The following is a 26,315-nucleotide window of genomic DNA, read 5'->3' on the forward strand; positions in this document are numbered from 1 at the left end:
CCACTCGAATACTTTTATGATCTCGATTAGCACACAAAGCGATCATAACCTAGAACCATACATGAGACCTATTATCATCCTAGATGCTCCGTTCGCCTTTCTAAATTCTTTCGATGCAAGATAGGCCCAATTCCAAGTGCCCCCATTCCACATGAATTCCATTTAGCCGCCACCTTGCATATGCAAAAGGGCGAGTGGTACTTACAATGAAAATTTAAAGAAAGCAAGCTAACTAAACTAATACAATACAGGATATGAAAGTAAGCTAGAAGGGGGTTGGATTGGGCATGCGGCCATGGGCAACAGGCCCTGGACAAGCATGACCGTTACACCCATCACCCTACTATAAATTTAAGGATGGTTTGATTTGAAGTAATGTTGAAATAAAGGATGTGGAATCAAAATAATTGTTTGGTTGTGCGTGAAAAATGAATTTTATGAACAAGAGTTATATTTGTATTTAATTTATGAAATTAAGTCTGACAATCTTATATAATTTTAATAGATTAATTAATTAAACAATAAATATAATTCAATATATTGATAAAAGTTAATAAATTCTACAATAATTTTAATTATAAATATTTGAAAATTGAGTAATTTATAATTAAAATTAACGAAGTAATATATTTGATGAATGTCATGTTAATTATAATCTAATACTTTATCATTTTTAATTAATTAAGTTTAACCTTAGTAATTTTAATCAAATAATATGAGAAAATATATTATAAAAAAAAGTGAAAAAAATGTGAGATAAAAATATGATGTGTCAATTAAGAATTCTAAAAAAATATAAATATAATAGGTTATTGATGAAAAAAATAATAAAAATTAATCATAATAAATGATTAACTGATTATAAATAATTATCATGTTAAAATATGAATCATCAAATCAAATTAATCTCAATAAATAATTAGTTGATTATAAGAAAAATTAAAAATAATAAATTATTATATTGAAAAATGAATTACTGTGCTAACTAATTCTACTTGATCCTAAGGATACTAATTAAATATATTTTAGATATTATTAACTAATTAATTAATAATTTAGGTAAATAATGCATTCATATAATAAATTTTAATTTATAAAAAAAATCAAGTAAACATTTTAATAAATTATTGTTTGTTTATTAAATAAGTAATTATATTGATTTTGTTGAATTAATGTCAATCAATTAACTAAAGTTATATATAAAATGAAAATTCAAAGAAGAGTGGAAAAAGTTAGAATCTATCGGTTTTGGATGGAAAATGAAAATGCCTAGGAATGTGTTAAAAATCGTGAAACAAATGGATGTTTGTGTCGATCCTCATCTAGAAAATCCTCCAACCAACCGTTCTCTAAGTTGTCTTCAACTTTTTTCCCCTCTAGATCTTGAAAAGTGTAGCCCACTTTTAAATGCTATATTTTTTGGAAATTGGCTTCTATAACACTAATTACACTTTCAAATATAGCAAAATGTAGAAATTTTTATAATTATAACCAAATGCATAGGACGCACCTGATTCTATATTGTTTTAATTTGAAAATGTCCTTGGCAGTTTCTTTATTTACACTATAACTAATCCAAAAATTCCGTTAATTATAGTGTAATTAATTCATCAAATACACCATTTTGGCTATTTTGATTTGGTTTTAGATATTAAGCATGAATGGATTTTCTCTTACCATGCGGATAAGGATATAAATTTTCATTCGTATTTTGAAAATCCTCCAAATTCAAATTCATATCTAAATAATTTTCTATTTTCAAATTTTGATTTAAATTTTAAAATCTCATAATTATATCTTTTTTTTTTTTAAATTTGACTTTTTACATTTAAATTATCTATTCTTTTAATCTCACTAAATGATACTATTCTAAAATTTCTTTTATCAATATATTTCTTATAATTTTCTTTTAAACATGAATATATCGATACACAAATTCTAAATATTTTTAAGGAATTTTTTAAATATAAAAAAATATTTAAAAATATTTAAACTTTATAGCAAAGAATTCCAAAAGTACAAACACACTTGTAACTTCTCGCTATAAAGTGTAAATATTTTTTGGATTTTTCTATTTATAAGAATTTTTGTATTTATACGATTTTATAAATTGTTTTTATCAATTCCCTTAACAGTTCTTTTAATTGCCCTGTACTTAATTCATCAGTTTTATTAGTTATGGTGTAGTTAATTCATAAAATACACAATTTTGACTATTTCAATTTGTTTCAGATATACAACGTGAATGGTTTTCATTTTTCTATGTGAATATTGATGAAGAAATTTTGGTTCATAGTTTATCTTCATATTTTGATTTGAATCTTGAAATCTCATATTATATTATTTTTCCTATATTCGATTTTTTTTATATATATTTAAATTAGAGAAATTCGGTCCTATAGTAATTTCCTCCGTTTCCCCCAAATGATTTCAGTAATAAGATCCATGGAGTCCAATGAGGTTGGGCCCAAATCTGAAGCCCAAAACTACGGAGCGAAATTGGTTGGGACGACGAAAAACCCCAACCGACTATGAAGGAGACCAAGCAACCATAGCAGCTTCGTTTCTGTAGAAACTATGGCTGTCGAAGCTGATGCATCAGGAGGCTTAGATGAAGTTCATAGCGACGTTCTAGCGGAATCAAGACAAGCTTGCTACAAGGTTCTCTCTCGATATCACTTATTCTCTACCATTTTCTGTTAGATAAGAATGTTTTGAGTGTTAATATGCCAATTTGATGCATCTGAACAAGGCTCGCGATGCTTTTTACGCTTGTGTGGAGAAGGAATCTGACAAAAAGCCCACTGAAATTGCTTCTGTTGGCCTTATCTACCCTGCCGAGTGTAAAGCTTTGAGAGCCTATTTTGTCAAACTTTGCAGAGCTTCTTGGGTAAATGTCGATTCCCAATCACTGGGGATTCCAAATTTTCATTCTTAGACTCTATGGTCTATTAGGTTTTGATCCATGATGTTTATGATTTGGTAGGTGAAGCATTTTGATAGGAAGTTTTGTCAGAACAGTAGGGTTCAAAGACTTCTAGATGACAAAGATTCGAGGAGAGGTCCCTTGATACTTCCGCAGCCTTACACTTTTAAGCCCACTAATTAAACTAAACACAGGCCCCCCGGAACAGCTTTGGGCGGTCAGAGTCCTATCACTATCGTTATTTTGTTTTTTTTTTTCCTTTTCTTTTCTGTTCTATTGCCTCTTTTTCTTTTACTCTGTATAGAGATGACTGTGGAAATAGATTTAGTAATAATGTCAATCTTCTTACCAACTTACAAAACCTTATTCCTTCCCTTTTCATACATATAATTTTAAGTTATGGTAGTTTTAACTTCTTACACGATCATGACGTATGAACTAAATATACAAGGCCCTAAAAACTTGTAAATTTGTTATCTAATTGAAAATTACTAGTCTCACTGCCCCTTACTTGTTAGTCATGGTCTTGGTAGTTGATTTACACTCATTGTTTTAAAAAGTTATTGAGGCTAACTCCTTGAGGTTTGCCTCGAGGTAAGGCTCTAAGTTTTAGCCTTGAGACTTATGCCTTCCTTGACCAATAAGAGGCTTATGCCTCTCATAGAAGAGGCTTACACCTTTTTGAAAATGCATAGAGGCTTATAATTTCTATGCCCCGTCTAATGATTAGAAAAATAATAGAGATTTTTCTAGTTCTTAAAAAATATTGAGTTTTGAATTATTGTGACAATTTGTACTAGGATTACTTTTATGGTTGTGACTTTAAGAACATTAAGGGCAAAAAATTATAGTATAAATCAATCTCATTAATGATAATAGTAGTAGTAGTGATGATAAAGATATCCTTTTAGAATTTTTGATTAAGTGAAAATTGTGAGGGTGATTTTTTTTTTATTATTATTATTTTAAACTTTTATATGACTATTGTGTTTAGCCGTACTTGGTTATACCAATTTAGGACTAGTAAAATGTTTTTAATTTGCTTACGCCTCATACCACCTCGAGGCTTACGTCCTACCTCTTCAAGAGGAAAAGCCTCAAGGTTAGCCTTTAGCCTTTTAAAACATTGTTCACATTTATTTGGATGCTTTGTTAGTGTGTAGAAATACTACACTACTTCATTTGTCTTCCATATTGTATTCTCGACTGCATAACTTCTCTAATGTGGGAAGGTTAGTTGATAATGCATGTGTTTGCTTGGCTCATGATACGGTAATTGCTTCATTTGGCTGTATAGAAATGACCTCCCAATCACAATTTGAATAGGAAGAAGTGTGAAGTGCATGGGGAATATTGGCTGATTGCATAAGTTTTAGCTTTTAGGAATATATATTCAACTCGATTATATTAGCCTTTAGGAAATATACTTTTTGAGTCTCTTTGCCCGTGGAAAACACTATGGATAAAATTCAAAGAAGGAATCCAGACTTGGCTTTCTCTCCAAACATCTGCCTTTATTGTTACAAGACTGAAGAATCCAGCAATCACCTTTTCCTTCATTGTGTGACTTACATTATCAGCCGTTTTACTTTGTTTGGTGCCCTCTGAATAAAGTGGAAGATAATCTTTTTGAATGGTTGTCTGATTGGTGGCTCAAGGAGAAGGCTGGATTCTTGTGGAGTAATGCTTGCCGACCTTTTCTCTGGGCGATGTGGAAGGAAAGAAATAGAAGATTGTTCTCAGATAAGACCTGTACCTTCAATGTTTTTATTGAAAATATACCGTTAACTGCCTCTTGGAGTGCTCTGCATAGTTCTTTTTTGTAATACACAACGTGCTCTTATTTTTTTTAAGATTGGAGGTCCTTCCTTTTCTTATCCTTCTATTTTTAGGCTTAGGATCCCTCTTTCCTAACACGTTTTAGCTGTAGTTCTGTTTCTCTTATTTAATATAAGGTTTCTCCGTTTCTTATCAAAAGAAAAAAAATCTCAATTAAGTGATATCTCATAGACTTGGAAGCCTGAGTGTGGTTCATCCACCTGTACGGACACATTAGCTAGTTTTGCTTGTAGATGCTCATGCTTGGCATTTGATATGTGCGACTTTACTAGCCTTTTCAGCCATAAATCAATCTGCAGTGCCTACTAAAAATTCTCAAATCCTTGATCATTCTCTTTGTTAGTGTTTTTTTTAAAGCTTGAGGCGTACTAAATCACAGTAGTCTAAAAAGTCTGGATTTTTTTCTTTTTACGGGAGGTGCTCTATATAAATATATATATATATCCTGGAATTAAATAAAGAAAAAGATATAACATATGAAACATAAATGTAAGCAAGGTTCGAACTTTCTATATTTGATAGAATGGTTGGGGGAGAAGAATTAGAATGGTAGAGAAATAGCCAGCGAAAGCAGGGTCTTAAGTAGTAATAATATATATAAAGAAGCCCTTAAGGGGCACATACTTTCTTTTGTGCCTCTAGCACCCGGGCGCCAGCCTCATGGAGGCTTTCTAAAGGTTTTCTGTTTTATTTTATTTTAATAACGTGAATTGATCCTGGGAGGCATCGATAAAGAGGACAAGATTCTGTAGGTATCCTTCATTTACTAAAGGATTTCCCTAGCAGAAATTAGACAAGCGACTTACTTGAGATGGACACTGATCCTTCCACACAGGTCAGACTAAAACAAAATCATAAAAATGATGATAGACGAACTCTAAAATATAACAACATATAGGATAAGATAAAACATAATCAACTAAGGAAGTTCTAATTTCCTAGTTCCTATTAAAAAATTTTAATATTAGCAAACATATAACTGCTGTTAGTTCTTTTAGATTGGAGTCCTTTTCTGCAGCTAAGGTCGAAGCTTTTTTTTTTTTTTTTTTTTTTTTGTGCCGGGACCTTTTCTTTTGTTTTCGTATGCACTTGTTTATCCTTTCTTACCTCTCCATTAAAGCTCGGTTCTGTTCCAAACAAAAATGTTATTTTTTCCCTGGAAATTTCATTCTATCGATGAAACTGCATGTCATACCAAAAATATGAGGCTGTAAGTACTGGAAGTTTATATCCGTTCTTCAGTTACCTTGTGAAGAAGACAGCATCGGATGAGGCTTCTCAATACTGATTGGATGTCTTGGGACTAAATTAGGATAACTCTTAATGATTGAATGCGTTTAGGATTAGAATTCTTTTCTTTGGAAAGGCCTTAAAGGAAATGATGAGATGTACTCTGATAACATGATATGATTGAGATCATTTAATAGACTAGTCAAACTCAATGCCCTTGAAAAATTCCATGATTACTATACTATTGAGACAATTTTGAGATTCATCTGACTAACAATCAATGCTCTGATCAGATTTTTAACCTATTAATCTTGAGGAGATCCATCAAGTTGATTAATAAATGGATCCATTATATTGATTGACATTCTCAAGATAGAGATACAAGGATTGATCTTACTTTGCTGCTTCTTTGTCCGTTTGTGGCTAAGGTTTGGTCTTTCAATCTGGCTTCCGAAAATGGTTGAGAACTGGTTGCTGGAAGCTTTGTTGGGGACAAGTTTTTGGGGCTAGGCAAATATCATGTGGTGCTTTCGCAATGATTTGGACAACTTGGAAAGAGTCCCCTTAGAATAGTTTTAAGTTTGGAAGAACGACCTTGAACAAGATCTGTTCTATAGGCCGTGTGCAAATGTGCTATTGAGTTCTGAAGTTCATGTTGGGAAGATTCTTTTTTATATAATATTCAACAAATGACTTTTTGGTGGTTTTCTCATCACAAAGAATTTTGGTGTACCTACAGCCTTACTATGATTATTAGAAATTAGAACTTGAAAGGCCTTTTTGTGTTGGTTCTTTTATCTTGAAAGGCCTTTGGGTTGTCTTCCTTTTTGTCTCTCTTTTTCTTGTAAAGATATACATGCACACAGACATTGGGTTGTTGACATTGTCATACTCATATAGGATACAAGGATGAATTAAGTTTTGGATAATAACATTTAAGGTGAGTGGGAAAATCTTTTTTGTGTATTCTAACTCTCTTTGTTCTCCCCATAAATATGTTTGTATATCTGTTAGGGACATTAGTTTATTTTTAAAAGTATGCTGACATGGTACATAATAAATGAAGGGTGTATTGTGTATGAAATATATTCTTAGTATAGAAAATTTTCTCGGAATCCAGGTGCAATGAAAGCAAATTATGATCGGTAATCTCATATCGGATCATTGATTTCTTAGACAGCTAAAATCTTTAGTTGAACTTGATGTCATTTCTGAAATTTACCTATTGAAGAGATGAAACTCCATTATCGACTGTCATAACTGGCAGAGGATTAAAAATTCTAGAAATAGGATTTCAAAGAAATTACTTTGAGTATTTTTTTTTAAAAAAAAATTTAAAAAAAGTTTGAGTTGGAATTATGTTGTTTCAAAACAATCCTTATAGGCTTTTGCACTTTAAGTTCTAAGGCAAAACAATTCTGTTTGTTTATGTAAGCAATCCAAATGCATACATGGTAAGCAAGAAAAAAAAACATAGCATATGTGGACCAAATATGTTGTCTTCTCCCAATCTGCACCTCGAATATTTTGTTCTTTCATTTATTATTTTTGCCCACCTTGAACTTCTGAATCTACTCATCGTATGTGTTTGGATATGCTCACATGATCAACACATAAATTGATACACTTTTTCATTCGTGGTTTTATTGACAAAAGCCTCAAGGATTGTTTTGAAACAAATTTCAAACTTCAAGAGTTAAAAAAAACTTTTCAAAGTTGAGGAGTATAATTGAGATCTACCTCATTGTTCAGGGTTGTTTTCTTTTTAATTATTTAACAAAATATTTATCAACTTGGATTACAACTTTAGTCTATGAACATTCAACGATGTGTTTATTTGGTTCATGCACTTTAAAGTGAGTCTAATGGGTCCCGAACTTTATATTCAATCAGGGATTTTAAACTTTGTATCCAATAAACTTCTAAACTTAAATATATCTAGTAGGTCATAAACTTTCACTTAGTGTCTAATAGGTCCATGATTTTTCAATTTTATGTCAAAGATTGTCTAATAAATCTTTGATTTATCCAACATTTTGTAAAATTCATGAACGAACTAGATGGAGAGTTGAGTGTTTGCACGAGATTTCAATAGAAATTTATTTCGTAGAACTTGAAATTTGTATTTGTATTAATTTTGTGGAAAGTGAGAGTATTTTGATGCTTTCAAAAGAAATTATAATCTTTAAGCTGGTTGATCTTCTTGAACGATCGGGCTTATTGATCTTTTTGGACGATCGACTTTTGGGCTTCTTCTGGGATGATCGGTCTTTGGACTTGTTGATCTTCTTGGACGATCAACCTTTGAGCTTGTTGATCTTCTTGGATGATCGGCCTTTGGGCTTGTTGATTTTCTTGGACGATCGACCTTTAGGCCTGTTGATCTTCTTGGATGATCGGCCTTCGGGTTTGTTGATCTTTTTGGAGGATTAGTGTTCGCACGAGACTTCCGGAGAAATTTGTTTCGTGGAGTTGAATTTAAGTTGGTGTTGATGTTGATGTTGATTTGATGCGATGTAGTTCGATCTCTATCTCTAGTACTTGATCATCTGATTCTCTCGAAGAATGCTTGTATCTCCAAAGGATTTCAGTCTTCAAGTGTGGTTAGAATGCTTGGATCTTCAAATGACTTCAGTCTTCAGAATACTTGCATCTCCAAAGGACTTCAATTTGCTTGTATCTTCGAAGGACTTCAGTCTTCAGAATGCTTGTATCTTCGAAGGACTTCAGTCTTCAGGTGTGGTCAGCTTTAGGAGTCAAGGACTTTAGTCTTCAAGCGTGGTCAGCTTTAGGAGTGGTCAGCTTCAGGGGTCAAGGAGTCTTATGATTGTAGAGAATTCCCTATAAGCTCGTATAGAATTGCTAACCCTTGGAATGAGAAAAGCTCTTCTATTTATAGAGCTCTCTAATGGGCCTCATGGGTTTAGGCTTGGTTGGTCCATGGACCTGGCCTTTGGGCCCAATTAATTGGATTTAGACTTGATTTGACATTTGGGTCAAATTTAATCTATTTTTGGGTTTAGTTGGACTTTGACACAAAGAATAATATCAAATCGGGTTAAATTAATCTTATCTGATTCAACGGTCATGATAAAACGACGTGGCGTCATCGAAATTTGTTTCAACTTCAATTTGGAACATATGTCGACTCCTAATTTGGGGCCAAATTTAATGATTTAGAATTTTGTCATTAATTTAGTAAATGACGTGGTAACTTGTGATTGATCCAAAATTTTTCATTCAACATTGAGTCACACTAAACATAAAATTCAATTTTATATAAATCAAATCAATTAATTATTAACAATTTCGAATATGTTAGAGATATTAGACACAAAACTAGAAGTTATGAGATTTATTTATCTTTTTAAAGTATAAAAGGAGTAGCAGAATTTGAACGACAAATCTTGTCGTCGCAAACACGCTCATATGCTATTGAAACTATGCTTGTTTTGACAAGAGATCTATAAGATATTTTTAAAGCTCAAGATCAAATAAACACAAATTTAAATTAAATTTGTAATTTAACCTATATTAAATATAACCTTTGATAATTTTGGATTGAATTGAACTGGATTTCTATGGAGACTTTCTTTTTCTTTTTTCTTTTTTCTTTTTTAATTTTTTTATTAATCATGTGGAAATAAAGTTGTTTTTAAATATAGTAAAATGAACTAACTTATTTACAAATATAGCATAATGTCACCATCTATTGGTGATAGATGATATATCACTTATAAACATCTATCAATGATACTGATAAGTATATATCAATGTCTCATTATCTATAAGTGGTAGATATACATTTTGTTATATTTAAAAATATTTTAAATAATTTTATCATTTAAAATCATTAGCATAGAAATAATACTAAAAAAAATAGTCGAAATAATGATAGAAATAATACTAAAAAAATAGTCGAAATAATGAGTCAAATGATGAAAATTGGTCCAAAAAATCAACCCCACCATTGATAAAATTTCTTCCGTATTGGACTTTAAGAGTAGTGGACTACATGTCGGTCGTCGTGGGCCCATTAGTCGCTTCCCACTCCTTATCAAGATTGTTTAATAAATACGACAACACATTAAAAACAAAACAAAACAAAGAATTACAAATTTAAAAACAAAGTAAAATTCAAAGTCAAAATTGAAGATATTATTTTTTTAAAATTATTCACCCAACCCTAATTTCCTATTGGCTTTTTCTTCACTTCATACTTTGTTGAGATAAACATAGGATATTCTATTCAATTCTTTTTTTAAAAAATTTATTTTTCTAGAAAGAGTCCGACAGCAAACTACTCCATTTCAATTTCCTATCTTTTTTTTTTCTACTTTAGTTTGCCCTAAACGCAACTATATGCTTTTCTAACTCTAAAGTTTGTATTTTTATGGTTTAAAATAAAATAAAATAACCCCTTTTTTTCAATCTATCTTATAGAGTTCATGATTCATGTTGACATTAAAGGGAATGACATTATAACATATTTGAATTAGATTAAACTTTGTGTGTGCTTGTAATAATGAGATACTAATTTTCAATCTGAGTTTTCACATTACGATCGTCGTGTAGTTACTACTTTTTAGTCTAATGAAAACAACAAACTTTATTTTTTCCTCCTTTTTTAAAATTTATTCTTCATAAAATTGAAAGAAAACGCGTGGATAAAATTTAAAGCTATGATGGAAAAGATGTGATTGATTGTCTATAAGGTAAGTAAATGCAATTTTTTTAGGTCAACTGTGAAATAAGAAAGCATCTTAGAGTTCGTAAAATTTTCTGTTGCATATAAGACAAAATTTGCTAATGTTGCATAACATATTCAAATTTAATGAATATTTATAAGTTCTCGTGTTTAAACATGTAATATGAGGATAGCTCTACAATAATTGACATGTACTTCTTCTTTTGAGGTTGGATATTTTTCGTTTTTCATGTCAAATAACAATAAAAATGGCACAAAAATATACGTAATTTACTAACATTACATTAGTTACATCCATGAGTAGAGGGAGAGAATGATTTTTATTATTGAAGAGAAATATAAAAAAAAACTACAACTAAAAGCACCAATAGAATTAGAGAGTTTAGATACGGAGTTTAGATACGGCGCCAGTGAGATCTTCGAACTTGGTCACTAGGAGCATCAGATCAAGGCATTCTTAAACAAACACGAGTTTTTACTAAAATTTCGTGTAATCTCAAGTATATTGTTTGACAGATATATATATATATATGTACTCTGTTGATAAAATGATATACCCTAAAATTTGTAATTAATCATCTCAAGCTAGCATAGACTTTGGGGTTATCAAGAAATTATAGTATGAAACTAAAATATATGGTCGGCATTTAGTTTCGAAGCATGTCATATTATTATATAAAGAAAATTATAAAATCAAAATCCATGTGTTAGGGATTGAGCTAACTACTCCACCATTTAAATCAAGTGCCTTTTCATTATTATCTAAAGCTACCTACAATTTCCTTTTATCCATTTTAAAGAATGTTCTACAATTATTAACATTCATTTTATAATACTTTCATTCTGTTTTTAATGTATAAGTTTATCGACTCATAATGAGAGAAAAGAATTCTATAAAAAGAAAACTTTTTTTCTTTCAATTATGCTAATATATATATATATATATATATATAAAGATTTAAAAAAAGGATAAAAAAGCTATTGATAAATTCCTTTTTTGAAGAAGGATGAATACCTTTATCTTTTAGAAAAGGGAAGGTTTTTTTTTAAAAAAAATGATTAACAAATGAATCAGAATGCATATAAAAATTTAGCAAAAGAAGAGTAAGGAACATAAACACTAGATACCATATGTTATAAAAATGATGGTTAGTGAAAGATTACCTACCACTTCAAATTCTATTAGCTAACAAACCGTAAAATAGTAAGCTACACTGATTTATGTTCTATTTTAGTTACTGTATTTTTTAACGTTCAAATTTAGTTCATCGTGTAATTTCAATAAATCTTAAAGTTAAAATTGGTTAGGTCATAATAATAATTTCCATATTAAAAAAAACCGTGTGGTTGAAATACCTTGAATATGGTATCTGACGCTCGAATGACTAAATACATTATTTACAATTTTGACCATAGAATTTAAAGAAGTATGCTATATAAACTCTCTAATTTTAGAAACACACGTGTTCTGTAATCTAAATTATTCTTTCTAATAAAACTGTTGTCCCTCTATCCGTGGACGTAACTAACACACTATCAATGTACCAAGTAAATTTGTATGTTGATTATTTATTGTTTACACTTTGATTGTTTACTGTTTACACTTTTCTGTCATAACAATATGGTTACTTAAACTCTAATAAAGTGTTTCTTTTTCTGGAGGAAAAAATCAACTATAAACTAACAATAAATATGATTTTAAAGGGGTAATTGTCAGAAATACCATAAAAAGATCTTAGTAGAATCTTAGCTAGGACGACGACCGGAATTGAATAAAAATATAGAGAAAAAAGAAGTGAAAGTTTTGGTCAATTATTCTTGAAGTGAAAGTTTTAGTCAATTGTTCTTACATTCTCTATGGTCAATTTTTCTCGGGGAAGGAGGGATGGTGTACTCCCTTCTATTTTTTTGGTCATCAATTTTCACACTAAAATTTATTATTTTAATTTTTGAAGAAAAATATCTCACATTTACCTTTTGAAAAAAAAAATCTCAAAAAATAAAAAAATAAAAAAAATCCAAAACCCCCGAGAAAATAAAAATAATAAAATGTTAAGAACTTATATACCATAAGTCTTATCTTGGTCCTCATGGTCAAATGCTTATTTTTCGTATTTTTGGATATTTATGACAGTTATTTTTTTAAAGATATTGTAATTAAAGTGTGGGATCGGGAATCAAATCTCAAAATGAGGTTGATAGCAGTTGAACTACGCTCTTGTTGGTAATTTAAAAAAAATACTTTAATTACAATACCTCTTAAAAAAAATCCAACAAGAACATAGCTCAACTGGCATAATGTTTATACCTCCTCAAACCCAACGGGCATAATGTTGATATTTTTTTTTTTTCCTTATTCTCAAAATTTTCCTCCCTTATGTTTTTTCCTCTTATTTCTCCTCAAGCCCTAGGCCCCTAACCCTCCACATGCGCATCCTCCTCTTTGGCTACCACGTTACCGGCTCTGCCTTCGACCGCCACCGTCCAACCCTATCGCGCCACCATGCATTATGCAATTGAAAATACGTCACCTCATTGCTACTGTTGCTTTGTAACCTGGCCCCAAAAGGTTGTTTCCTTCCTCAGATTTGGTCTCTAAAACTCTAACTCAATCAATTCCCATTTATATACTATCCGTTTTCTTCTTTTAAAATGGCCAATTTCTTGAATCCATTTCCCTTTTTTCTGCATTTTTACTAGCCTTCGTATTATCGTATTATTTAAATAAAAATAATAATTTTTTTTTCTTTTCAAATATTTTTTATTTTTTAGACGTTTCTTCTAATTATTACTAATCACTATTTTCATTTGATATTCTATAATGTAAGTAATATAACTATCTTTTCAAATTTTCAAATTTATGTATATTATTTAAATAAAAAAATACAATTCAATTTTAAATAAAATAATTTCTATATAGAATTATATGGAGAATGGTGATTAGAATGAACAATTCATAAATAGAAATCACAAATCAAAAAAATTCGATGAAATAATGAAAGATAGAAAAATCCTTCAATTATGATATTTTTCAAAAATTGTCTTTGACGCTAAAATCTCTATCGAGAATACTATGATAAAAAATAACTGTCACTAATTTTAATTGTGACAGTGTTTAAATCTCATAAAATCACAATTTTATTGTATTTAAATAATTGAAAAAAATGGTGCTATCCGTGGAAGATGTTTTTTTTTTCCTTCTCACAATTACCCAATTTTAAAGTTTGGAATGAGCTGTTAAAGCAAATATACTTACACATAATCATTACACATTTTCCTAAAAGAAGAAAATCATCCTTTTCGAAATCAAACCGCCATATGAAATTTCAACTCTAAGAAAAGAGAAAGAAATTGAAAAAAGCATAAAACTATGGAAAAAAATCAACTATTACAAGTATTATTATTGACATTTTTATTCACAATAAAATTTTGACTTCATAAAAATATTATTTTAAAAGAATGCTTGTATTCCTCCTTAAAACTCTTGGATAATAATAATGATGATGAGTAAAGCAAAAAAACTGATTTGATTTTATTACTAAAAAAGAATAACGTCTAAACCCATCCAACCTTAACTTTAATTATGATATTAAACTTAAACCCAATAAAGGAAGACATGATGCCTTGTAAACAACTCTATCTAGTTAAATTAGTAATTAATTACTGAATTAGAACACAAACCATTGAGTCAAGTACAAGTAGTAGAAGAGAACTAAAATTAAAAGGAAAAAAAAAAAAAAGGACATTTGTAATGTAAAAATAGGAAAATATGGGTTGGTTGGTTAAGCTAAGAAAATTAAGCAATTACCAAAAATTGCTATAATTAAACCCATAAAAAGCAAAAAAGAAAAAAAGAAAAAAAGAAAAAAGGCTTTTGATGTCAGAAGGAGGTGCCTTTGCCTTTTTAGGGTTTTTGCTTTTAGGTTAGGGTTTGTAGGCCAAATAGAAGTCCACGAGAATACGGCGCCGTATTATAAGACTGCCTTAGTTTCGTAGACTTCTACAATGGTTGACTCCTTTTTCTTTTCTTTTCTTTTTAAACAAAAAGTCAATCCACCACGCGCCGCCGTCTTCACGGCTTTGATACGGAGGCGGCGTCTTTAACGGAGCCATTCCCCATACTCGTCGACTGCACAGTCAGCACCGACATACTCGGCGACGATGGCCCTTCGCCGTTCGATGCCATCACCGGAAGCTGACTACTACCGCCGCTGTTGATCAAAGGGTTCCTGGAGTGACACGTGGACGTTGATATAGCCGTGGCCAGAGAGATCGGCATAAGACAGAGCCCTTTCCCTTGCAAATACTGCATCGCCGATCCCATATCTTTCTCCATCAGCTTCGCCACTTGCTGCTCCGTCACCGTCATGCTGTCGTTCGACGACGCCGTTTGGTTTCCGCCGTTGCCATTGTTTGAATTCCGGCTAGTTTGGGCCCCACTCCCTTGCATACACTCACCGCCCCCCTGAAACGACAACGTTTTTACGTTTTTATGTTTTTGTTTTTTTTAAAATTTTTTTTTTTTACCAATAACCAAATAATTACATATGAAATATTATTTGAAGGAAAAGGACAGGCAAACCAAAAGCTGATAAAAGGTTTTCGCACGCGTGCTACACTTTTCCTTTTGTCGTCTTCTGTTAAAGGAATTTTTTTGGCCGCCTCATCCACCTTATAAACTTAATCCCTAAATTCCTTTTTCCTTTTTAAAAAAAAACTAATTTTACACAACAATCTAAAAATCCATTAGTTTAATTTTATTATTCGTTAAATGACCTTTCCGAAAATTATATATATTTTTTTTAAAAAAAATTGTAGTTTCGTTTTCTCTAGAAATTTATTTTTAAGAAGAATTTTTAACAATATTTATAGTGCAAAACTTATAAGAAAGTTGATTCTTATCTAAATTAGGCGAAATTTTGGTTAAATTGAAAGTGTAGAGTTCAAATTGATTTATTCTCTTACAAAATTAAATTTATAAATCACCATCACCAAATTTGCTTTTCGTTTTTTTTTCCGTCATTGAAAGTTAAATTTATTTCTTTTTAATTTCATACTCCATCATTAGTATAAGGATTAAATTCTAATTTCAAGAGAAAAACATGTTTTTTAAATTTTTTTTAATTTGACTAGTTTTTTGAAACACGTGATAAAAAGTAGATTGATAATCTAGATGTGGAATAAATATTTATAGACTTAATTTTCAAAATCTAAAAACAAAAACTAGGTCCTTTTTGTGATCATTTGTTTTCTTTCCCTTGAAAATTAAGTCTATAAACACAGTTTCCACCTTCCAATTCTAAAATTTGAAAAACTAAAAAGAAATTAAAAACTTGTTTTTATTTTTTAGATTCGACTAAGAATTCACCCTTTAAAAGGATGCAAATCATAGTAAAAAAGAGTGAGAAAATAGCCTTAATTTTTAAAAACTAAAAACAAAAATAAAATAGTTATGATTTAAATAATTATAAAACTTTCTTTTCATATTTACCCACTCAAAGAGAAAAAAAAAAGTAGTTTAGGACTTGTTTGATAGATGATCTGAAAACAGAAATTTGAAAACAAGAAATTAAATAAAAACAGAGTTGTATTTCATTTTCTCAACTATGTGTTTGATAGCAGAATTCAGAAATCGAATGTTAATTTAAATAATTGCAAACTAGTTATAATTACCCATTAAAAATTAGTTGATAATAAAATTTATTAATTTATTTATGAACATGTGTTTTATGTTAAAAGAAATTGTAAAATTATTATTTTGTAATAATATATAATTTATAGGATAAATTAAAATTTTTGTCTCTATAATTTTAAAAGCTTCGTAAATAGACTCAACAAACTATAAAGACTGTGAAGTTCAATCAAATCAAAAGAACTAAAATCTAAATTTTAAAACCATACGAACTAATTTTTAACTTTATCCAGGGACCAAATTTGAAATTTAACCTTATATTATATTACTAATAGATATTTTAGTTTTTAAAAAATTGAATTTGAATTTGTAATATCACATCTACTCTATTTCTAAATGCTTTTAACATTATTTAATATAATTGTACATTTTAAATTTTAAAATTTAAATTTTGGATACAATAAAAATATAAAAATATTGTTTTAGAATTTACACTATTTGATTCACAAAAGTTAGAATAAGTTAGAAACCGAACATAAAACAAAATCTAGATGGCGAACAATTTTTTTACCTCAGAGGAGACGTCAGCGACGAGAGGAGCCACAGCAGCTGCACCCCCCAACCTGCTCATGCTCAGTACCTACACCAAATAAAATAACCAAAAAAATTAAAAAAAATTAATAACCCCATCCAGGGAATCTTTTTTCTTTTAATTATTTAAATAAAATTTAATAATTAGAATAAAATAAAAATAATATAAGTGGTTAGGATTAGAGTCATACCTTGACTTGGAGCTGGAGAAATTTAACGTAGTCGATGATCTCATCAAGCATTGAAGCTTTATCTGTCTGAAATTCCAAAGCCCTTTCAGATTCATTTCATTTTTATTTTGATTCAATCAATAATTTCTCTATTAAATTCAATTTATTAATTTTGCTATTTAATCCCCTCATCCCATATATTACTAATTAATACCACCTAAATATTCCATTTTCCAGCTCTCTACTTATTTCTAAGTACGATAATATACCCTTTTTTTCAAAAAAAAAAAAAGAAAAAAAAGAAAAAAAAGATGAGTTACTGATATTTACATGTTCGTGATTGTGTTAGTAACTGTCTTGTTATACTAACGACACGTGTCCCGGAATTTCCGTGAGATTAGTTTCTCACCGGAAGTCTAATGACTATATTGCCCCTGACCATTTGGTTTTATTACGAAGCAGGTACAAAACTGACCGGCGGTTACACTCTTGCAGAGAGAGGCTGGGAGATGCTACACTCCGGACTCCCATTTTTATTTAAAAAAAAAAACAAATTGGGATGAATAAATAGATTAATTTAAAAAAGAAAATGGAAGATGTGATTCTGTGAAGAAGATGAAGGAAGAAACTGACCTTGTTTGCATTGGGAACGAGTTCTTGCAGGGCTTTCATTCTCTCTGCAATTCTCTCTCTTCGAAGCTGTACAAACGACACAAATTTATAATCATCGGTTTCTTGCGATTAATAAATGAAGACCCTAATTTTGTTTCTGTTTGGTTCCTAAGAAAACGTGAGAAAATGGAATGGAAAATGCAGAGAATGATTCAATGAAGAAGATGATTTAATGGGGTTTAATAAAACAGAGAGTTGAAGATTTGAATAATAATGGGAGAATTTTAGTTTTACCCTTTCGGCGATACTGTGGGGGTCAGTGGCTTGGCCTCTGCGAGCTCTGACCTTCTGTTTCGGCTGAGATTGAGAAACTCCGGCAGACCCACCTCCCGGAGTTTGATTCATAACGTTTCCCGGAGCTCCGAAACTATGCGATTGAAGAGAACCTCCCTGAGGAAAAAAAGAGCCCAAAAAACAGAGTTAAAATTGGAATCCACCGGCGAGGAATTGACAGATCCATAACGGAACCAACCGAGTTCGGTGGACGGAAGCAGGATCCATCGACGACGTCGTTTTGGGAGCGGTCCAAGTCGGCATTTCCAAGGGAGAGAGGCATAGGAGGGAGGCCATGGTCCGCGACGCCATTTCCGGCAGAACCGGAGATTCCTCTGGACAAGAGAAGCTGTTGTTGGAGCATAACGGCGGCTTTGGCTGCGGGAGAAGTGGCAGTGATGTGATTCTGGTGAGGATCGTCGGAGATATCTCTGGAAGGTTTATTGATGGGGTTAAGATCCCAAGGGGATTTAGGGTTTGAAGAAGGGTTGAGGTCAGGCCAAGAACAGGAAGGGATTGTGTTGAGCATTTGCTCGAGGAAGTCGTCGTGGGAGGCGGCGGCGGCGGAGGGATCGAAATGATGGAGGTGAGACGGTGGGATCTGTGGTGGTGGTGGATTCAAATGGTGGGCGTTGTGGTGGTGGGGGTCGGCGTGGAGGTCTTGGAGGGAGATTTGGGAGTGGCTTAAGAGAGAGTTGAGGGTTTGCATTTCTCTGCTACAGGGCTGCATAGTCGCCGGCGGGAAGGAGGTGAAGGGAGGAGGCGGCGGAGGGAATGGAATTATTTGGGAATTGGAATTGAAAAGTGAATTTTAATGTAATATTGTATTTTGGTATTTGGTAATATGGGAATGGGTTTTTGTTTTAAGAGTTTGTTTTTTGTGTGTTTGGTTATTAAATAGCAAAAGGTGGAGCTTCTCTCTGTCACACCACGTTTGCTTTCTCGCCCTAATTTCTCTTTCTATTTATTTTATTTTATTTTATATATATACCAATTCAAACTTTGAAAATTAATGCATCATCTCGTAATCATTTTGTTTTTTATTTTCTATTTTTAAAATTAAATCAATTTCTTCCCTATTTCTTACCATCATTTGTGTCTTTCTTTACTATAATGGTTAAATTTTTCGTCAAATTTTAAAAACAAAAACAAAATTTTAAAAACTACTATTTTAGTTTTTAAATTTTGGCTTGGTTTTTTTAAAGAAGAAATTTAAAGATGGAAGTAGTGTTTGTAGACTTAATTTTCAAAAATAGAAAAAGAAAACCAAAAACCAAATAATTATCGATCAGTCTAAAAGAAATAGTTTTTAAAAACATATTTTTTGTTTTGGAATTTAATGAAGAATTCAATTTTTTATTTTAAAAATATGCAAATCATTGTAAGAAATGGAGAGAAAAGCGACGTAATTTTAAAAAATCAAATGATTACTCATTGGTATAAGGTTTCTATCATATAAAATTTTTATTATTGAATTTGTAAATAATTTCTATATTTTGCAATCCTCCTGCTACCAATGTTTTCAAAAATTAAGTCAATATTCTTAAACTTACAAAAAAAAAAAAATGTAGTTGTAAATATAATGTTCAAATACAAGAAACATAAAATGAAATCATGATTTTGCAGCGTGTAACATGAGAACTAAATTCTAATTTTTTCAAATTACAAAGAGCAAATTTACAATTTAACCTATACTATTCCTTTGATGATGGTTTTATTAAAAATAACTTAGAAATACAAACCAACTTCTTACTTAAATTTAAAGACAATCACGATTCTATTAAACATAGTTACCTTTTTTGGAGAAAGATTTTTACATCTTTTAGGTGTTAAGTTACAAGTCAAATGTATAAATGTCTGTCACTCTTATTATTTTAAGGGATACTTCATTAGTTCATTGATAACCAATATATGATAAACGATATACAACAAAATTACAATATAACAACAAAGTTTAGAGCTATGGTAGAGTGACTGTAAATAAATAAATAATAATAATTTTTTTATTAAAAAAAAAAAAAACCTTGATATGTGAGACCAAAGACCAAGATTTCAGACATTTTCTCAAATCCAAATGTTGTTGTTTGTTGAGTGATTTAATGTATCATTGGACTATTTATAATACTATACTTATCTTTTTCTGAAAAGATACCAACTCAATCTTAATAGTTATTTGGTTTTTTTTTTTCTGATGATTAAGCTAAAAATTAATAATACTCTCGATTTTTTTTTAACAAATACGTTTCTAATATAATATAGAATTTTGAAATGTACACAAATAATATAATATTGGAAAACATATCTTTTTGACCTCTAGATTTTGAGTTTAATTTCTATTTAGTCTCTAAACTTCAAAACGTTACACATTTAATCCTTAATTTTTTAGTTTGGTTTCAATTTAGTTCCTAAATTTCAAAATGTTATAATTTTACCTATACATTTGAGTTTTGCTTGGTTCATATGTTTCAAGATTTACTCTTTTAATCTCGATTATTCACTAAATACTAATTTTTCGTCTTTAATATAATAATAAATTAAAAATAATTAAAAGTATTAAAATAAATTAGGTTTCACTCTATTTTATCACTTTTAAAACTAAAATTTCACTTCATAATTGTTTTTAACTAATTAATAGAAATTGGTGTCATTGATTGAAAATTAGTATTTTATGAATAATTGAAGTTAAAAATGTAAAATCTTGAGGCTTTAGAACCAAATTGAAACAGAACTCAAATCTTAAGTGTAAAATTATAACATTTTAAAATTTAGAGACTAAAATTGAAACAAAATTTAAAATTTAAAGACTAAATGTATAACAATTTAAAAATTAAAAACCAAATAGAAACTAAATTCGAAATTTAAGAACTAAAAAGTATTTTTCTCCTATAAACTTTTTGGTTTCCTTTTTTATTTTAGAAATTTTATGCTTAAAGTCAAAATATTTTTCTCAAAGATAGACGTGTTTGTTATGTTAGGTTAGACGGCATTTTATTTTTAACAATAAATTCTATTAAAAAAAATTCTCTTGCTATTTTCCAAATTATATGGAAAAAGAAGAAAGAAAAAGAAAAATTCGAGACTTTACACAAAGTATTAGTCATCATTAATATAACCACACGCTCAGTGGTCGCGTGGTCTCCACCCGCAACGACAACGACCGGTCGAGTTCCACCAGCCGGTTTTCTCACGTAGACCGGATAATCCACGTCACCACCGTACATACCGCGAAATGCCACGTGGATGCTCGTTATTGCTTATGATTAACAATATTATTTGAAGATATTAATCATAATTACAACTGTACCAAACCAATGATTGTTTTCATTTTCATCAAACTTTATTGGAGTAACAATTTCATATCCAATAATTTAGAGTTGATTTGTAACTATTTTATTTTTTATTTTTGTTTTTTAAAATTAAGCATATAAACATTATTTCTACTTCCAAATTCAATTATTGTATTTACGAAAGGTACAAATCATTATAAGAAATACATATGAAATAGATTTAATTTTTAAAAACAAAAATTAAAGACCAAATTACTACCAAACAGGATCTTAGTTTATATATTCAAGTTTCAAACATTTTAGAGGTATTCACTACAATAATTTTGGTTATTTCCGACAACTTTTTTCCGACGCAAGAAAAAGCGTCAGGCTATCTCATTTTCCCTGACGGTAATTTGTGGTGCTAGGAGAAAACAAAACCCCAACAGAAAGTTCACTACCGTTGAGATAACCAATCTATCCCAATGGTATATAAACCTACTGTCAGGCTAACCGAACCGTTGGGAGATGTTTAATTTTTTTAAAAAATGAGAAAACTGCATTTTAATGTTCTCTCGACGGTCGGAGGAAAACTGTTGGGGTAAAGTTATTTAGCTCGACGGTTTAGAACCATCGAGAGGTAGCGAAATAAAAAATTAAAAAAGTTATGGAAAATTTTAAACTTATCTCAACATTGTGTAAGACCACCATCGGGAGAATGTGGATGCATTGATCGTCGGGAGTTGTGGATGTATCCCTACTTACGCCGACAGTGATGCAATCGTCAGGCGATGCTTAACTTAAAAAAGAGATTTTTTAGATTTTTTGTTCGTCTATCCCGACGGTGTAGGGAACACCGTCAAGAGAGGCTTAATTTTAAAACAATAAGAAAAGTGTTTTTTAACGTTCTCTCGATAGTTGGAGGAAACCCGTTGGGGTAGCATTATTGCGCCCGACGGTATTCGAGTGACCTTTAGAAGTTTGTAATTAAGCCGATGATTATTCGAGCGACCATCAGGATATGGGTATTTAGCCCGATGGTTTACCGAACTACCATCGAAAAAAGTTCATTAAAAACCCTCTTAGTCGCCCACAGTTTCTTCTTCCTTCTTTCTTCTCCTTCGTTCTTTCTTCCTCTGCTTGTCGTCTAATCTTTAAAACCCCGCCGCCTATAGTTGGGATTCTCGCCGTCCACTTACTGTTCGCTCACCGTTCGATTTTGGTACCATGCTTTTTTTTTTTCCCATTTTCTCCAATTTTTTTTTGTTCTTTTTCATTTTTAATTTTCCTTCTTTACAGAGGGATGTGGATGAATATGATGAATGTGACTTTAACGTCGTCGTCCACTCCTCGTCGTTCGTTTTTTTTCGTTTTCGTTCTTTTTCTTCCATTTTAATGATGTTTTTTCTTTTTTAGAGAGGGATGTGGATGAATGTGACAGATTTATATCAATTGCTTCACAAGATTTGAAAGATATAGTATGTTGGTTTGATTTATGAATTTGAAATGTTTTGTAGGAAGGATGTAGGTTTATGTTTTTTCTTCTTTAAGGAGGGATGTAGTTGAGGGGTGGTTTATGTGAATGAATTTGAATGTGGATGGTTTGTGTCAATTATTTTACATGCTTTGAAATGTAATTGATGGGTAGAAATGTGTGATAGAGTCTAATCTCTAGCTTGTGTCACCACTAAATTCCAAGTCTTCTAAGAATAGGAGTAACGTGCAAACCTTGTATTTGGTATAAATTCTATTTTTTCCATCATGTTTCTATTTTTTCTTCCAATTAGGACACTAAAGGGTAATAAATAAATAAATCATTGTCGAGTACATCCTCATTGAAAGTTATAGAGGGACAACAACAAGAGATAGAATCCTTAAAGGCTAGATTGGTTAGTTTGGACGAACTGGAAGAAAGAAGACAATCTAAGATGGATGCTATGGAAGCTATGATCTTACAACTCATGAGAGATAAATCAAACTAGCTATGAGTTCTTCAACTTTCGTAGTAAACTAATTAGAAGATTGTGTATGTTGTTATCCTGCAGTTATGTAAAGTATAGTTAGTGTTCTGAAGTTGAGTTTGTAGTTAAAATAACTGGGGTTTTCAGTTGAGTTATAAGTGCTATATTGAGATTGAGAATAATTTTGAGATGGGGTATATGCTATATTGGGTTTGTGCTAAAAATAAGTGTGGGGGGAATCAATAAACTTCATTTGAATTTGTTCATATTCTTATGTTGGGTTTAAAATTGGTAAAGGGGGTGATTGTCTAATTATGTTGACATTATATCTCACATTTGATTTTAAAGTTGAATTTGAGTTATAAACGACGCGCCGGGGGGGGGGGGGGGGGGGGGGGGGTGAGGGGGGTTAAAATTGGTAAAGAGGTGAACGTATAGTTATGTTTAAGTTTACGTTGGGTTTTAAGTTATATATTAGGTTTGAGATTGAAATATGTAGATATGAGTTGGTTTGTTTCAATTTTTAATGTTCTCAGTTGAGTTTTAAGTTCTAATGTGTAAATACGGTTTGGTTTGAAGTTAAAATGGGTTTTATTTGTTAATGTTCTTATATTGGTTTTAAAGTGTATATAGGGGTAAATGTATAATTATGATCAAGTTTAAGTTGGGTTATAAGTTCTATATTGAGTTTGGTTTGAAGTTAGAGGGGGAGTTGGTTTGTTTCAATTCACTCATATTTTTAGTCGAGTTTTAAATTCTATATTCATTTGAGATTGGTATATGGTATATTGAGTATTAAACTTATTTAAATTTGTATTTTGTAGGTATATCGAGATTTATGTTGAAGATGCATTTCCCAACAAGCATATTAGGTTGTATAATTGTGTTTTATAGGTAGTTTATTATCATGTAATGTTAGTTTGGAGTTAAGGACTTGTGGATGTTATGTGTTTTAGACGAATACTATCAGTAAGTTGTTTACTTGACAAACTCTTGAGATCATGTTTTCTATAATATTATTTACTATTGTACACATCTACTTGATTTTGACCATTTTTATTTTAGTTTATTTGATATTTGTAAGATTCAAACAAATATGACATTTGGAAAAAAAAACAAAAACAAATATAAAATATAGAAAATGAAGAAAAAAATTTATTCATTTTTTAGCTTTTCTCGACGCTAAGTAACCAACCCCTGACGGTCCAGAGGGTCGAGAAAAAGTATAATTGCACGCTAAAATAGTTCCAATATAACTTTTACCACGGAAGCATCGTCGAGATAACCATTATATCCAGACGGCGAAAACGAGCCATCAGAATAAGCTATCTTATCTCGACAGTCGTAATTTATAAGGACCGTCCGGATAAGGTAGCTTATCCCCACGGTTGTCTTAGGGTCGGAAAACCCCCCCATCCTCCATCCGTCGAGATATTGTTTTTTTTTGTACATCAAAACTTTTATGGATCAAGAAAGGTTCCGCTGACGAAGGTGTCTCGATGATTTGGCCGACGATCAAAGGACTGTCGGGAAAGATTTGGCCGATGGTGTTTGGAACTTTTGCCGATGGTTTCTATCGTCAGGAAAGACCCAAATTATTGTAGTGATTTGAGCCTCAATTTTATGTGTGTGCCCACTCCATGTTTAAGGTGCTAATTATAATGGTTGATATTTCCAACTATTATAACATATAATTAGTGGAGCGTAGCTCGATTGACATATAAATATGTAATATAATAAAAAACTACATTATTATTATTTTTAAATCTATCTTTGTTATAGTGTTTATTATTTTCTACTCATCATTTGTTTCTCTTTTTGTTATTATGTTTACTGTTTTCTATCATAACTAAAATAGTTTGCACCAAAACACAAACAATTATAAGCCCGACTAAAATAATATTTAACTCAAAAGCAAACTATTATAAGGACTATAATAACTAACTCGACACTTCAAATACTCTATTAATATTTATCAAATTTAGTGCTTGTACTCTACAATCGGTATCAATTTGGTATCTTTGCTAAAAAAGAAAAAAAGAATTGGTTTCTATAGTAAAAATATAATCAAGATTTGATTAACTTCTTACACATATGTAGATTAATAAGTGATTAAGGGTTAACTTTGTATATAAAGTACAAAGAGTTAAAAGACTGAATCGTTATGTAATCAAAATCAATAATTATATGTTTAACGAAAAATTTCAAAAAAGGAAATAAATGATTACAAATTTTAGAGTGTATAAGTTAAATGGTTGTAAACTTGATTTTTTTTATACAAAATAAGAAGAGGGAGATTTGATTCACATATCTTTTTTTATTCTTAAGACATTCGGATGCCAATTTTAACTAGGCTAAACTTAAAAGTTTTGGAATTAGATTGTTTCATATCAAAATTCAGAAACTAAATTATTATAAACTTTAAAAGGATAAGGATGCAATCACTATAAATCAAAGTTCATGACGGTATCACTACAAATCCAAGTTCCTTAGGTGGAAAATTAGGTGACTAAAGCTTCGTTTGGAATTTGTGTAGTTTTTAAAATAATTGTTCACAATTGTATTTTTTTTTTCTTTTGAAAAATTAGATATAATAAATCGTATTAATGTTTGATAAATTTATACTTGAACAAGTAGGTTACAAGTGTTTGATAAGTAAATACTCCTTTTTAAAGTATAATTACTAAGATGGACCTCATATTATCTTTTTATAACTTATAATTATTACCTAATAGTTTAAAATAGATATATAAAAATAATTTTTAATTTTAAATGATAAAATTAAAAATTAAAGCCTCCATGATCTTTGTAAGGCAGTAATTCAGTCACCACGACGACGAGTCTGTTCTCTCTCTTTCTCTCTCTCTCTCTATCTTTTTTTTTTTTTTTTTTTTTTTTGCGTTATTATTTTTTGCTTAAAATTCGAAGATATAGTTGGAAAAATCAACTGTTCTCGATTTTTTAAATTAAACCATTAAAATTTGAAGGAGACAAAACCTTTTTTTTTTGCGGCTTTATTAGTTGCAATATGGCAGTGAAAATGAAAA

General features: G+C 30.5%; 2 protein-coding genes across 2 annotated transcripts; one reads left to right on the forward strand and one right to left on the reverse strand.

Annotated features, from left to right (window-relative positions):
• Window positions 1–2,500: 2,500 nt before the first annotated feature.
• Window positions 2,501–3,347, forward strand: LOC120070767. Its single transcript, XM_039022651.1, has 3 exons — window positions 2,501–2,661; window positions 2,753–2,890; window positions 2,987–3,347. The coding sequence occupies exons 1-3, from the start codon at window positions 2,578–2,580 to the stop codon at window positions 3,107–3,109; spliced, it is 345 nt and encodes a 114-aa protein (XP_038878579.1). The 5' UTR covers window positions 2,501–2,577; the 3' UTR covers window positions 3,110–3,347.
• Window positions 3,348–14,344: 10,997 nt separating this feature from the next.
• LOC120071746 (bHLH transcription factor RHL1-like) lies at window positions 14,345–18,925 on the reverse strand. The gene is made up of 6 exons (XM_039024123.1): window positions 18,241–18,925; window positions 18,003–18,158; window positions 17,730–17,795; window positions 17,118–17,183; window positions 16,907–16,975; window positions 14,345–15,168 (listed from the first exon to the last, which is right to left on the reverse strand). Exons 1-6 carry the CDS (start codon window positions 18,769–18,771, stop codon window positions 14,776–14,778), a joined length of 1,281 nt encoding a protein of 426 aa, XP_038880051.1. The 5' UTR covers window positions 18,772–18,925; the 3' UTR covers window positions 14,345–14,775.
• Between the last annotated feature and the right edge of the window lie 7,390 nt (window positions 18,926–26,315).

Source organism: Benincasa hispida, chromosome 2 (genome assembly GCF_009727055.1).
Source record: "Benincasa hispida cultivar B227 chromosome 2, ASM972705v1, whole genome shotgun sequence".
NCBI classification, from domain to species: domain Eukaryota; kingdom Viridiplantae; phylum Streptophyta; class Magnoliopsida; order Cucurbitales; family Cucurbitaceae; genus Benincasa; species Benincasa hispida.